Source organism: Salmo salar, chromosome 16, assembly GCF_965601325.2.
Source record: "Salmo salar chromosome 16, fSalSal1, whole genome shotgun sequence".
Classification (NCBI taxonomy): Eukaryota; Metazoa; Chordata; class Actinopteri; order Salmoniformes; family Salmonidae; genus Salmo; species Salmo salar.
In genome coordinates this window covers 61,967,786-61,983,504 of record NC_138306.1, presented here as the reverse complement: position 1 = coordinate 61,983,504, position 15,719 = coordinate 61,967,786, and the positions used below count along the sequence as shown (strand labels likewise).

The window sequence follows — 15,719 nt, the reverse complement described above, 5'->3', positions numbered from 1 at the left end:
GACCGGGTCTGACTCTCGACCTGTAACCTGCCCCTCCGCTTGCCCTGCCGGAAGCTGGTCTGCGGTTTGTGGGGCCATTTAATGTCCTGAGGTGGGTGAACGAGGTATGTTATAGATTACAGCTTCCCTCTGATTATCGTATTAACACCTCGTTCCATGTGTCTGTCCTCAGTCCGGTGGTGGCTGGTCCGCTCCAGGAATCTGAGGTGCGGGAGGTCCCTCCGCCCCCTTTGGACATCGAGGGGGCCCCAAAGTACATCGTTCCTTCCTTCCTGGATTTGAGGCGTTGGGTGGGCGGCCTTCAGTACCTCGTGGAGTGGGAGGGGTACGGGCCGGAGGAGAGGTGCTGGGTTCCGGTTGCAGATGTTCTGGATCCTGAACTGCTGCAGGAGTTTCACCGTCGCCGCTGGAGCCGCGCGTCAAGGGGGGGTACTGTCCAAAATATAGAAAAACCCTTGATAGGGTAGGTGTGTCCAAACTTTTGACTGGTACTACATATACATACAGTTGAAGTTGGAAGTTTACACACACTTAGGTTGGAGTCATTCTTACATCTAGACGTTCCGCTAGCGAAACACCTGCTCCAATATCCAATGATAGGCGTGGCGCGAATTGCTAATTGCTCAAAAATCCCAAAACTTCAATTTTTCAAACATATGACTATTTTACACCATTTTAAAGACAAGACTCTCCTTTATCTAACCACACTGTCCGATTTCAAAAAGGCTTTACAGCGAAAGCAAAACATTAGATTATGTCAGCAGAGTACCCAGCCAGAAATAATCAGACACCCATTTTTCAAGCTAGCATATAATGTCACAAAAAACAAAACCACAGCTAAATGCAGCACTAACCTTTGATGATCTTCATCAGATGACACGCCTAGGACATTATGTTATACAATACATGCATGTTTTGTTCAATCAAGTTCATATTTATATCGAAAACCAGCTTTTTACATTAGCATGTGACATTCAGAACTAGCATTCCCACACTTCCGGTGAATTTACTAAATTACTCACGATAAACGTTCACAAAAAACATAACAATTATTTTAAGAATTATAGATACAGAACTCCTTTATGCAATCGAGGTGTCCGATTTTAAAATAGCTTTTCGGTGAAAGCACATTTTGCAATATTCTGAGTAGATAGCACGCCATCACAGTCTAGCTATTTTGACACCCACCAAGTTTGACCCTCACCAAACTCAGATTTACTATAAGAAAAATTTGATTACCTTTGCTGTTCTTCGTCAGAATGCACTCCCAGGACTTCTACTTCAATAACAAATGTTGGTTTGGTTCAAAATAATCCATTGTTATATCCAAAGAGCGGCGTTTTGTTTGTGCGTTCAAGACACTATCCAAGGGTGACGAAGGGTTACGCGCCCGACGCGTTTCGTGACAAAAAAATTCTAAATATTCCATTACCGTACTTCGAAGCATGTCAACCGCTGTTTAAAATCAATTTTTATGCAATTTTTCTCGTAAAAAAGCGATAATATTCCGACCGGGAGTCGTTGTTTTCGTTCAAAGAGGAAAGAATAAAATCACGGGGTCGGCTCGTGCACGCGCCTCAGTCTCATTGTACTCTGATCGACCACTATCAAAATGCGCTAATGTTTTTCAGCCAGGGGCTGCAAAGACATCATTCAGCTTTTTCCCGCCTTCTGAGAGCCTATGGGAGCTGTAGGAAGTGTCACGTTACAGCAGAGATCCTCAGTTTTCAATAAAGAGAGTCAAGAAGCCCAAGGAATGGTCAGAGAGGGCACTTCCTGTACAGAATCTTCTCAGGTTTTGGCCTGCCAAATGAGTTCTGTTATACTCACAGACACCATTCAAACAGTTTTAAAAACTTTGGAGTGTTTTCTATCCAAAGCTAATAATTATATGCATATTCTAGTTTCTGGGCAGGAGTAATAATCAGATTAAGTCGGGTACGTTTTTTATCCGGCCGTGAAAATACTGCCCCCTATCCATAACAGGTTCATTAAAATTGACATGATTAGTTTAATCACGTAATATTAATTACAGAGAATTGATTTGATAAAATAACAGTCTTCACCTTTAATGATGCCAAAGACACAACAACAAAGAACAAAAAGCAAAGACATATACATGATCAAATTCAAATCTTAGAATCAAATCAAAATCAAATCAAATTTATTTTTATATAGCCCTTCGTACATCAGCTGATATTCTCAAAGTGCTGTACAGAAACCCAGCCTAAAACCCCAAACAGCAAGCAAAGCATGTGAAAGAAGCACGGTGGCTAGGAAAAACTCCCTAGGAAAAACTCCCTAGAAAGGCCAAAAACCTAGGAAGAAACCTAGAGAGGAACCAGGCTATGAGGGGTGGCCAGTCCTCTTCTGGCTGTGCAGGGTGGATATTATAACAGAACATGGTCAAAATGTTAAAATGTTGCATAAATGACCAGCATGGTCAAATAATAATAATCATAGTAGTTGTCGAGGGTGCAACAAGCACGTCCGGTGAACAGGTCAGGGTTCCATAGCCGCAGGCAGAACAGTTGAAAATGGAGCAGCAGCACGGCCATGTGGACTGGGGACAGCAAGGAGTCATCATACCAGGTAGTCCTGAGGCATGGTCCTAGGGCTCAGGTCCTCCGAGAGAAAGACAGAAAGAGAGAAAGAGAGAATTAGAGAGAGCATATTTAAATACACACAGGACACCGGATAAGACAAGAGAAATACTCCAGATGTAACAGACTGACCCTAGCCCCCCGACACATAAACTACTGCAGCATAAATACTGGAGGCTGAGACAGGAGGGATCAGAAGACACTGTGGCCCCATCCGATGATACCCCCGGACAGGGCCAAACAGGCAGGATATAACCCCACCCACTTTGCCAAAGCACAGCCCCCACACCACTAGAGGGATGTCTCCAACCACCAACTTACCCACTCAAGTGACACACCCCTCCCATGGACGGCATGGAAGAACACCAGTAGGCCAGTGACTCAGCCCCTGTAAAAGGGTTAGAGGCAGAGAATCCCAGTGGAAAGAGGGGAACCGGCAAGGCAGAGACAGCAAGGGCGGTTCGTTGCTCCAGCCTTTCCGTTCACCTTCACACTCCTGGGCCAGACTATACTTAATCATAGGACCTACTGAAGAGATAAGTCTTCAGTAAAGACTTAAAGGTTGAGACTGAGTCTGCGTCTCTCACATTGGTAGGCAGACCATTCCATAAAAATGGAGCTCTATAGGAGAAAGCCCTACCTCCAGCCGTTTGCTTAGAAATTCTAGGGACAATTAGGAGGCCTGCGTCTTGTGACCGTAGCGTACGTGTAGGTATGTACGGCAGGACCAAATCGGAAAGATAGGTAGGAGCAAGCCCATGTAATGCTTTGTAGGTTAGCAGTAAAACCTTGAATTCAGCCCTTGCCTTAACAGGAAGCCAGTGTAGGGAGGCTAGCACTGGAGTAATATGATCAAATTTTTTGGTTCTAGTCAGGATTCTAGCAGCCGTATTTAGCACTAACTGAAGTTTATTTAGTGCTTTATCCGGGTAGCCGGAAAGTAGAGCATTGCAGTAGTCCAGCCTAGAAGTAACAAAAGCATGGATTAATTTTTCTGCATCATTTTTGGACAGAAAATTTCTGATTTTTGCAATGTTACGTAGATGGAAAAAAGCTGTCCTTGAAACAGTCTTGATATGTTCTTCAAAAGAGAGATCAGGGTCCAGAGTAACGCCGAGGTCCTTCACAGTTTTATTTGAGACGACTGTACAACCATCCAGATTAATTGTCAGATTCAACAGAAGTTCTCTTTGTTTCTTGGGACCTAGAACAAGCATCTCTGTTTTGTCCGAGTTTAAAAGTAGAAAGTTTGCAGCCATCCACTTCTTTATGTCTGAAACATAGGCTTCTAGCGAGGGAAATTTTGGGGCTTCACCATGTTTCATTGAAATGTACAGCTGTGTGTCGTCCGCATAGCAGTGAAATTTAACATTATGTTTTCGAATGACATCCCCAAGAGGTAAAATATATAGTGAAAACAATAGTGGTCCTAAAACGGAACCTTGAGGAACACCGAAATTTACAATTGATTTGTCAGAGGACAAACCATTCACAGAGACAAACTGATATCTTTCCGACAGATAAGATCTAAACCAGGCCAGAACTTGTCCATGTGGACCAATTTGGGTTTCCAATCTCTCCAAAAGAATGTGGTGATCGATGGTATCAAAAGCGGCACTAAGATCTAGGAGCACGAGGACAGATGCAGAGCCTCGGTCTGACGTCATTAAAAGGTCATTTACCACCTTCACAAGTGCAGTCTCAGTGCTATGATGGGGTCTAAAACCAGACTGAAGCGTTTCGTATACATTGTTTGTCTTCAGGAAGGCAGTGAGTTGCTGTGCAACAGCTTTTTCTAAAATTTTTGAGAGGAATGGAAGATTCGATATAGGCCGATAGTTTTTTATAATTTCTGGATCAAGATTCGGCTTTTTCAAGAGAGGCTTTATTACTGCCACTTTTAGTGAGCTTGGTACACATCCGGTGGATAGAGAGCCGTTTATTATGTTCAACATAGGAGGGCCAAGCACAGGAAGCAGCTCTTTCAGTAGTTTAGTTGGAATAGGGTCCAGTATGCAGCTTGAGGGTTTGGAGGCCATGATTATTTTCATCATTGCGTCAAGAGATATAGTACTAAAACACTTTAGTATCTCCCTTGATCCTAGGTCCTGGCAGAGTTGTGCAGACTCAGGACAATGGAGCTTTGGAGGAATACCCAGATTTAAAGAGGAGTCTGTAATTTGCTTTCTAATGATCATGATCTTTTCCTCAAAGAAGTTCATAAATTTATTACTGCTGAAGTGAAAGCCATCCTCCATTTGCGAAGGCTGCTTTTTAGTTAGCTTTGCGACAGTATCAAAAAGAAATTTCGGATTGTTCTTATTTTCCTCAATTAAGTTGGAAAAATAGGATGATCGAGCAGCAGTAAGGGCTCTTCGATACTGCACGGTACTGTCTTTCCAAGCTAGTCGGAAGACTTCCAGTTTGGTGTGGCGCCATTTCCGTTCCAATTTTCTGGAAGCTTGCTTCAGAGCTCGTGTATTTTCTGTATACCAAGGAGCTAGTTTCTTATGACAGATGTTTTTAGTTTTTAGGGGTGCAACTGCATCTAGGGTATTGCGCAAGGTTAAATTGAGTTCCTCGGTTAGGTGGTTAACTGATTTTTGTCCTCTGACGTCCTTGGGTAGGCAGAGGCAGTCTGGAAGGGCATCAAGGAATCTTTGGGTTGTCTGAGAATTTATAGCACGACTTTTAATGCTCCTTGGTTGGGGTCTGAGCAGATTATTTGTTGCAATTGCAAACGTAATAAAATGGTGGTCCGATAGTCCAGGATTATGAGGAAAAACATTTAGATCCACAACATTTATTCCATGGGACAAAACTAGGTCCAGAGTATGACTGTGGCAGTGAGTAGGTCCAGAGACATGTTGGACAAAACCCACTGAGTCGATGATGGCTCCGAAAGCCTTTTGGAGTGGGTCTGTGGACTTTTCCATGTGAATGTTAAAGTCACCAAAAATTAGAATATTATCTGGTATGACTACAAGATCCGATAGGAATTCAGGGAACTCAGTGAGGAACACTGCATATGGCCCAGGAGGCCTATAAACAGTAGCTATAAAAAGTGAGTGAGTAGGCTGCATAGATTTCATGACTAGAAGCTCAAAAGACGAAAACGTCATTGTTGTTTTTTTTTTTGTAAATTGAAATTTGCTATCGTAAATGTTAGCAACACCTCCGCCTTTGCCGGATGCACGGGGGGTATGGTCACTAATGTAACCAGGGGGTGAGGCCTCATTTAACACAGTAAATTCATCAGGCTTAAGCCATGTTTCAGTCAGGCCAATCACATCAAGATTATTATCAGTGATTAGTTCATTGACTATAACTGCCTTGGAAGTGAGGGACCTAACATTAAGTAACCCAATTTTGAGATGTGAGGTATCACAATCTCTTTCAATAATGGCAGGAATGGAGGAGGTCTTTATACTAGTGAGATTGCTAAAGCGAACACCGCCATTTTTAATTTTGCCCAACCTAGATCGAGGCACAGACACGGTCTCAATGGGGAAAGCTGAGCTGACTACGCTGACTGTGCTAGTGGCAGACTCCACTAAGCTGGCAGGCTGGCTAACAGCCTGCTGCCTGGCCTGCACCCTATTTCATTGTGGAGCTAGAGGAGTTAGAGCCCTGTCTATGTTCGTAGATAAGATGAGAGCACCCCTCCAGCTAGGATGGAGTCCGTCACTCCTCAACAGGCCAGGCTTGGTCCTGTTTGTGGGTGAGTCCCAGAAAGAGGGCCAATTATCTACAAATTCTATCTTTTGGGAGGGGCAGAAAACAGTTTTCAACCAGCGATTGAGTTGTGAGACTCTGCTGTAGAGCTCATCACTCCCCCTAACTGGGAGGGGGCCAGAGACAATTAATCGATGCCGACACATCTTTCTAGCTGATTTACACGCTGAAGCTATGTTGCGCTTGGTGACCTCTGACTGTTTCATCCTAACATCGTTGGTGCCGACGTGGATAACAATATCTCTATACTCTCTACACTCGCCAGTTTTAGCTTTAGCCAGCACCGTCTTTAGATTAGCCTTAACGTCGGTAGCCCTGCCCCCTGGTAAACAGTGTATGATCGCTGGATGATTAGTTTTAAGTCTAATACTGCGGGTAATGGAGTCGCCAATGACTAGGGTTTTCAATTTGTCAGAGCTAATGGTGGGAGCCGTCGGCGTCTCAGACCCCACAACGGGAGGAGTAGAGACCAGAGAAGTCTCGGCCTCCGACTCCGACTCGCTTAATGGGGAGAACCGGTTGAAAGTTTCTGTCGGCTGAATAAGCGACACCGGTTGAGCATTCCTACAGCGTTTCCCTCCAGAAGCCATGAGAAAGATGTCCGGCTGCGGGGACCGTGCGAGGGGGTTTATACTAACGTTACTATCTGTACTTACTGGTGGCACAGACGCTGTTTCATCCTTTCCTACACTGAAATTACCCTTGCCTAACGATCGCGTCTGAAGCTGGGCTTGCAGCACAGCTATCCTTGCCGTAAGGCGATCGTTCTCCTGTATATTATAAGTACAACGACTGCAATTAGAAGGCATCATGTTAATGTTACTTAGCTTCGGCTGTTTGAAGTCCTGACGAACCATGTCCAGATAAAACCTCCGGGGTGAAAAAGTTGAATGAAAAAAGTTGAGTGAGGGAAAAAGTAAAAATATACGGTAATGAAAAAGTAAAAAACCGTCAGGTATCAAAGTAAGATCGGCAACAAAAACGCACAGCAGCGTAAACAAGTCTGCAAGTTGTGACCGGAAACAGGAAACCAGGCGTAGCGGGCTGTGAATTCTGCAAAACAAATCAATTATTACAGACTACCAGAACCCACTGGATCCTTCAATTACATTGAATAAACTACATTACAAAATACAAACCCTCCAAGCCAAAATGGCCTGTGGGGTTGATGGTATCCTCAGTGAAATGATAAAATATACAGACCACAAATTCCAATTGGCTATATTAAACTCTTTGTCATCCTTAGCTCTGCAATCTTCCCCAATATTTGGAACCAAGGACTGATCACCCCAATCCACAAAAGTGGGGACATATTTGACCCCAATAACTACCTTGGGGTATGCATCAACAGCAACCATGGGAAAATTCTCTGCATTATCATTAACAACCGACTTCTACATTTCCTCAGTTTAAACAATGTACTGAGCAAATGTCAAATTGGCTTTTTACCAAATTAACCTCTCTAGGCTAGGCGGGACGAATTCGTCCCACCTACGTAACAGCCACTGCTATCCTGTGGCGCGATTTTCAAAACCTTAAAAATCCTATTACTTCAATTTCTCAAACATATGACTATTTTACAGCCATTTAAAGACAAGACTCTCGTTAATCTAACCACACTGTCCGATTTCAAAAAGGCTTTACAACGAAAGCAAAACATTAGATTATGTCAGCAGAGTACCAAGCCAGAAATAATCAGACACCCATTTTTCAAGCCAGCATATAATGTCACCAAAACCCAGAAGACAGCTAAATGCAGCACTCACCTTTGATGATCTTCATCAGATGACAACCCTAGGACATTATGTTATACAATACATGCATGTTTTGTTCAATCAAGTTCATATTTATATCAAAAACCAGCTTTTTACATTAGCCTGTGACGTTCAGAACTAGCATACCCCCCGCAAACTTCCGGGGAATTCGCTAACATTTTACTAAATTACTCACGATAAACGTTCACAAAAAGCATAACAATTATTTTAAGAATTATAGATACAGACCTCCTCTATGCACTCGATATGTCCGATTTTAAAATAGCTTTTTGGTGAAAGCACATTTTGCAATATTCTAAGTACATAGCCCAGGCATCACGGGCTCGCTATTTAGACACCCGGCAAGTTTAGCACTCACCATAATCATATTTACTATTATAAAATTTCATTACCTTTTGTTGTCTTCGTCAGAATACACACCCAGGACTGCTACTTCAATAACAAATGTTGGTTTGGTCCAAAATAATCCATCGTTATATCCGAATAGCGGCGTTTTGTTCGTGCGTTCCAGACACTATCCGAAATAGTAAAGAAGTGTCACGCGCATGGCGCAATTCGTGACAATAAAATTCTAAGTATTCCATTACCGTACTTCGAAGCATGTCAACCGCTGTTTAAAATCAATTTTTACGAAATTTTTCTCGTAGAAAAGCGATAATATTCCGACAGGGAATCTCCTTTTCGGCAAACAGAGGAAAAAATCCCAAAGGCGGGGGCGGTCGGGGTCACGCGCATAAGCTAGTGTCTCTTGATCGGCCACTTGAGAAAGGCGATAATGTGTTTCAGCCTGGGGCTGGAATGACGACATTCTGTTTTTTCCCGGGCTCTGAGCGCCTATGGACGACGTGGGAAGTGTCACGTTAGAGCAGAGATCCTTAGTAAATGATAGAGATGGAAAACAAGTTCAAGAAATGGTCAGACAGGCCACTTCCTGTAAAGGAATCTCTCAGGTTTTGACCTGCCATTTGAGTTCTGTTATACTCACAGACACCATTCAAACAGTTTTAGAAAATTTAGGGTGTTTTCTATCCATATGTAATAAGTATATGCATATTCTAGTTACTGGGTAGGAGTGGTAACCAGATTAAATCGGGTATGTTTTTTATCCAGCCGTGTCAATGCTGCCCCCTAGCCCTAACAGGTTAAAACAATTGTTATTTTTTTTGTGAACGTTTATCGTGAGTAATTTAGTAAATTCACCGGAGGTTTGCGGGGGGTATGCTAGTTCTGAACGTCACATGCTAATGTAAAAAGCTGGTTTTTGATATAAATATGAACTTGATTGAACAAAACATGCATGTATTGTATAACATAATGTCCTAGGTGTGTCATCTGATGAAGATCATCAAAGGTTAGTGCTGCATTTAGCTGTGGTTTTGTTTTTTGTGACATTATATGCTAGCTTGAAAAATGGGTGTCTGATTATTTCTGGCTGGGTACTCTGCTGACATAATCTAATGGTTTTTTTTCACTGTCAAGCCTTTTTGAAATCGGACAGTGTGGTTAGATAAAGGAGAGTCTTGTCTTTAAAATGCTGTAAAATAGTCATATGTTTGAAAAATGGAAGTTTTTGTATTTTTGAGGAATTTGTAATTCACGCCACGCCTATCCTTGGATATTGGAGCAGGTGTTCCGCTAGCGGAACGTCTAGATGTAAGAGGTTAAATCTGATGTCTTGCCCATTTAAACTCTGAATGGAACACATACACAATCCATGTCTCAATTGTCTCAAGGCTTAAAAATACCTTTTCACCTTTCATTCAGAACCTACAGTGCATTCGGTATGTATTCAGACACCTTGGCTTTTTCCACGTGTTGTTACGTTACAGCCTTATTCTAAAATTGATTAAATCATTCTTTCCCTCATCAATCTACACACACTACCCCATAATGACAAAGGAAAAACATTTGTTCATTAGTTTACTCCAATTAGGGGAGGGGTGGTAGGTTTTTTGGGAAAAATAAAGGAAAATATATTTTACAAAGATATTTTTTTATTTTTTTATTTCACCTTTATTTAACCAGGTAGGCAAGTTGAGAACAAGTTCTCATTTACAATTGCGACCTGGCCAAGATAAAGCAAAGCAGTTTGACACATACAACAACATAGAGTTACATATGGAGTAAAACAAACATACAGTCAGTAATACAGTAGAAAAATAAGTCTATATACAATGTGAACAAATGAGGTGAGATAAGGGAGGTAAAAGCAAAAAAAGGCCATGATGGTAAAGTAAATACAATATAGCAAGTAAAACACTGGAATGGTAGATTTGCAGTGGAAGAAAGTGCAAAGTAGAAATAGAAATAATGGGGTGCAAAGGAGCAAAATAAATAAATAAATACAGTAGGGGAAGGGGTAGTTGTTTGGGCTAAATTATAGATGGGCTATGTACAGGTGCAGTGATCTGTGAGCTGCTCTGACAGCTGGTGCTTAAAGCTAGTGAGGGAGATAAAGTTCATTCTATGCTATTTTCATTACTCAAAACCTAACAATGACTGGATTAAAATGTATCCTGCCATGATATTGTGCAGTTTGGATTAAAATTGGATGTTGCCTCTTCACAATATTATTCTGTTTCTCAACAACAAAAAAGGACCAGACACCATAAGCCTATTGAACACCTAAAGTTACACACTTGATACAGACAGGGAGCTTAGTGAGCTCTAAAAAGGCAGCATGTAATGAATGGTAAAAAGAGACATGTCACCATTTTCTTTTTTTTAAGGAAAATATTTGTTGTGTACAGTTTCAGAGATTTTTGTAGTTCGTTCCAGTCATTAGCAGCAGAGAACTGGAAGGAGAGGCGGCCAAAGGAGGAATTAGCTTTGGGGGTGACCAGAGAGATATACTTGCTGGAGCGCGTGCTACAGGTGGGTGCTGCTATGGTGACCAGTGAGCTGAGATAAGGGGGGACTTTACCTAGCAGGGTCTTGTAGATGACCTTTAGCTAGTGGGTTTGGCGACGAGTATGAAGCGAGGGCCAGCCAACGAGAGCGTACAGGTCGCAGTGGTGGGTAGTATATGGGGCTTTGGTGACAAAACGGATTGCACTGTGATAGACTACATCCAATTGATTGAGTAGGGTATTGCAGGCTATTTTGTAAATGACATCGCCGAAGTCGAGGATCGGTAGGATGGTCAGTTTTACGAGGGTATGTTTGGCAGCATGAGTGACGGATGCTTTGTTGCGAAATAGGAAGCCAATTCTAGATTTAACTTTGGATTGGAGATGTTTGATGTGAGTCTGGAAGGAGAGTTTACAGTCTAACGAGACACCTAGGTATTTGTAGTTGTCCACATATTCTAAGTCAGAACTGGCCAGAGTAGTGATGCTGGACGGGCGGACAGGTGCAGGCAGTGATCGGTTGAAGAGCATGCATTTAGTTTTACTTGTATTTAAGAGCAGTTGGAGGCCACGGAAGGAGAATTGTATGGCATTGAAGCTCGTCTGGAGGGTTGTTAACACAGTGTCCAAAGAAGGGCCAGAAGTATATAGAATGGTGTCGTCTGCGTAGAGAGTCTATGATCCAGAGACACAAGAGCGACATCATTGATGTATGTGTATTATTATATATGTATATGTATGCATGTTTATATATATATATATGTGGGTATGTATATATATAAATATATACATTACTGTTCAAAAGTTTGGGGTCACGTAGAAATGTCCTTATTTTTTAAAGAAAAGCACAACAAAAAATTGCCCATTAAAATAATATCAAATTGATCAGAAATACAGTGTAGACATTGTTAATGACTATTGTAGCTGGAACGGCTGATTTTTTATGTAATATCTACATAGGCGTACAGAGGCCCATTATCAGCAACCATCACTCCTGTGTTCCAATGGCACGTTGTGTTAGCTAATCCAAGTGTATCATTTTAAAAGGCTAATTGATCATTAGCAACACTATCGACAAGGCAGGTCCTACAGGCCCTAGTTTTGTCACACCTTGACTACAGTTCAGGAACTTGGATGTACACAGAGATATAATATGAATAGTAAGCATGTCAATCTCTTCTGGCTCAAAGTGGAAGAGAGATTGACTTTACATTTACGTCATTTAGCAGACACTCTTATCCAGAGCGACTTAATGTAGTGAATGCATACATTTCATACATTTTTTTTCTTTTTTTTTATACTGGTCCCCCATGGGAATCGAACCCACAACCCTGGCGTTGCAAACACCATGCTCTACCAACTGAGCCACTACCCACTACTTGTATTTATGAGAGGTTGAATGCACCGAGCTGTCTGTCTAAACTACTGGCACACAGCTCGGACACCCATGCATAACCCACAAGACATGCCAGAAGAGAGCTCTTCACAGTCCCTAAGTCCAGAACAGACTATGGGAGGCGCACAGTACTACATAGAGTCATGACAACATGGAACTCTATTCCACATCAAGTAACTGATGCAAGCAGTAAAATTTGATTTAAAAAACAGCTAAGGCTTAAGAGGGTGAAGACGATGCTGAATGGATGTAGACAAAGTATTTGTGCTTTGTGTTTGAGCTATGTCTGTTTGTTTGAAAGGTGTGAGAAAATTAGCTTTATTTGGAAAATTCTCCGTAATCTACAGCAGCATTATATAATTATTTTCTGGTCTAAAGGATTAATGTGTCTAACATTTAAATGATGGTTAAAATAATTGACCAATTGTCAAATGCCCTTTTGATTGATGTGAACCGTTTGTGAACTCGGTTTTGCCATTGGGCCTGGGCATCAGATGCCAGAGCCCTTTATTGCAGAATTGTGTCAATGTGGTGGTCGGTTTTAAAAACACTTACCACATGGTTTATACAGGCTGAAATGTACAGGCTGAAATATGGTGCTTTCGGATATATGGTTGGGATACTATCTGAAACACAACATTTGCAACATGCATGGTAACAAGCATTCATTCTTACAGCTCTGTAATTACAGACTTCAATTACCACCAGTTACATGTTTTTATTGCAGTGTAAGTACGTACTATTACAATTAATCACAATAGAGTGTAATAACATATGCAATTACATAGTGATAAGGACCCATTATCATTAAGTGTTACCGAAAGATGTTTGGATTATTTTGAAAATAGAAAATACCATTCTCTGAAATACCATTATCTTGTTCCAAATTAGAGGATGATTTTGTTCAGGCCTTTGAACTACAAATAATGTATAATAATAAATAATAATAATAATAAATAATGTATTTCAAATACATGCAACAGAATCACTGCCCATCTTTGCGCGTGTGCACACACATATACTGAAATGTTAGCTTTACCATATAACATATGTTTTGCGCAATCCGTTTTGGATGATTACTCAAAACTGGAATAGCTGGACTTGAGAAAATATATCACAATTTCTTCAAACAACGAAACGTGCACTAGATGAGCCCCATAGAGTGCTCTTCTGCTGGTTGTCTGACAGCCTCTTTCTCTCCACTGGAACTTATATCTACTCTACGCCTACACACGCCCACAAGGAAGACACACACGCTCTAACTTTCTCTGTAGCCTCTTCAGTGGGCAGATCTAGCAGACTGCAGATGAAATCTTAGTTATTGTGTGTCTATGATGATACTTCAATCTGTTGGTCATCTATAACACATAGCTCACGTGGAGTACATCAGTTTAAGCAACTTTCAGTTTCGAGTGCTTGTGTTTGGAAATGGTTTGGCTCCGTGGATCTAAAGTGCTGTCCCTGCTGTTGACAGTGTCACTCTGTCTCTGTGTGTCACCTTCTCTAGGCACAGGTGAGTACTCATGGGGCTACTAGTGGGTAATAAACACACAAGTGTCTTTACTCAAAAGTGGGACAGAGTTAAACCCTAGGTATGGTAGTTGCGTTTAGATTAGATAGTATTCAATGCTTTTAATACCCAGATATACTCAGAAATAACCCCTAATAAACTAGGAAACGTGCACTAGATTAGTCCCATGCACTGCTCTACTTGTCCATTACATTTTTCAGTAAATGTTTATTAGCAGTTACTCTAACCCACCCTTAATAAACTAGCTTGCTTACAAAAACAAAGTAGTTATATGTAGAGCTGCTTTGGAGCTGAGTTATATACTTTTTCCACAAAAACTTCAGGTGCCGTAGAGTTGAAGTACACCAAGACTCCTATGTTTGGGACTGAGAGCATGCCCTTGAGGCTCACCTGTAAGGCAGAGTATGACACAAAACAATGTGGTCGTATTGATGCCTTTTGGTGTCATCACACTTTGGAAGAGTGTCCCAAGCTCATTGACCCCGGCAAGTACCTCACTGTTGTCAACGAGATGCTTATGGAGGACCACAGTGTCAGACATAGACACATTGTAACAGACTTCATACAACTGACCCCTGCTGACCAAGGAGTCTATCAGTGCAATGCAGTATGTGAAATGGGAGGCCATACTGCCATGGGACACTACATAAATATCACAGTCGAAGGTACATTACATTTTTCTGTTAATTTTTGTTAGCAGTTACTCTAACCCGCAGCGACTTACAATAACAACGTCCAACTAAGGTGAAACAGCCATGTAGCATGATCATCAGTCAATCAATTAAACAATCAACAAACCAACCAATTAATCACTAATGTTGATTTCTAACCCAATAACAGCAGCTCCCATAGTTGATCAAAGAAAGGCCAACAATGGTGGACTGAACTGGACATACAGCACTGGAATGATACTGTGGTCCCTATTCCTAATACTGGAGTTACTTGAGGCAAGATCAATAACAAAGTAACACAGAAAAAATGCACTTGTACATTTATACTTCGCAGCCAATCATAACTTAACGTAGATCTTTTGGGGTGAAGTCTCTTGTTTATTAATGATTATTTGTGTTTAACAGGTTAAATATTGAACTGGTCTGCTAGCTGATGGCAGATGACGTCAAGGCTGAAAATGATCTATTTACTTAACATTTATGAAAAATAAAAATGTGTTATAAACCGGCTTCGAACATGTATGTTGGAAGACAGGAGGGTTTGTACTAATTAAATAAAAATTAAATTTCATGGAATTTCAATGGAATGGAATGCTCATTTGTTTGCTCGATCAAATTTCAGTTTTTTTTGTTCTCTCCCCTGTTCTTGTCATGGTGGGCTATCTCTCTACACCTCTCAGGTCTGTGTCTGTTAGAGGAAATGCCCATACAGGACAGGAAACCACACATAGCATTTGCACAAACGGAGGACTGAAGCAATGTGAACAGCGCTAGTATCAGTCCATGTGGTTGGAAGGGTGAGGGGGAGTAAAAGGGTCTGGTAGTCTTGTGATGTTCATTATATTTCAGTTTAATTTGAAGGCGCAGGAGTGCACTGTCATACTTTTTTGTTCTAGTTGTCATGCATGACTTTTTTTGTTTGTTTGTTTGTTTGTTCTCTCCCCTGTTCTTATCATGGTGGGTTATCGCTCTACTCCTTTCAGGTCTGTGTCTGTTAAAATAAATGCCCATACAGGACAGGAAACCACACATAGCATTTGCAAAAACAAATGGAGGCCTGAAGCTATGTGAACAGTGCTAGTAGCAGTCTATGTGGTTGGAAGGGTGAGGAGGAGTAAAGGGATCTGCATTTCTTGTGATGTTTATCATAAACTCAGTT

At 41.4% G+C, this 15,719-nt stretch overlaps 1 protein-coding gene across 1 annotated transcript; it reads left to right on the top strand.

The window, feature by feature from the left end:
• The first annotated feature begins 13,616 nt into the window (after positions 1-13,616).
• On the top strand, positions 13,617-15,142 carry zgc:174945 (immunoglobulin domain-containing protein). Its single transcript, XM_014150239.3, has 4 exons — positions 13,617-13,871; positions 14,213-14,554; positions 14,730-14,836; positions 14,966-15,142. The coding sequence occupies exons 1-4, from the start codon at positions 13,787-13,789 to the stop codon at positions 14,975-14,977; spliced, it is 546 nt and encodes a 181-aa protein (XP_014005714.1). The 5' UTR covers positions 13,617-13,786; the 3' UTR covers positions 14,978-15,142.
• Positions 15,143-15,719: the final 577 nt, after the last annotated feature.

What these genes read in the sequence shown, in the direction of transcription:
- zgc:174945 (XM_014150239.3), top strand. Translation starts at nt 13,787, where the DNA reads ATGGTTTGGCTCCGTGGATCTAAAGTGCTGTCCCTGCTGTTGACAGTG. An exon ending in GTCACCTTCTCTAGGCACAG is followed by an intron (nt 13,872 to 14,212) that starts GTGAGTACTCAT and finishes CAAAAACTTCAG; the next exon opens with GTGCCGTAGAGTTGAAGTAC. An exon ending in CATAAATATCACAGTCGAAG is followed by an intron (nt 14,555 to 14,729) that starts GTACATTACATT and finishes ACCCAATAACAG; the next exon opens with CAGCTCCCATAGTTGATCAA.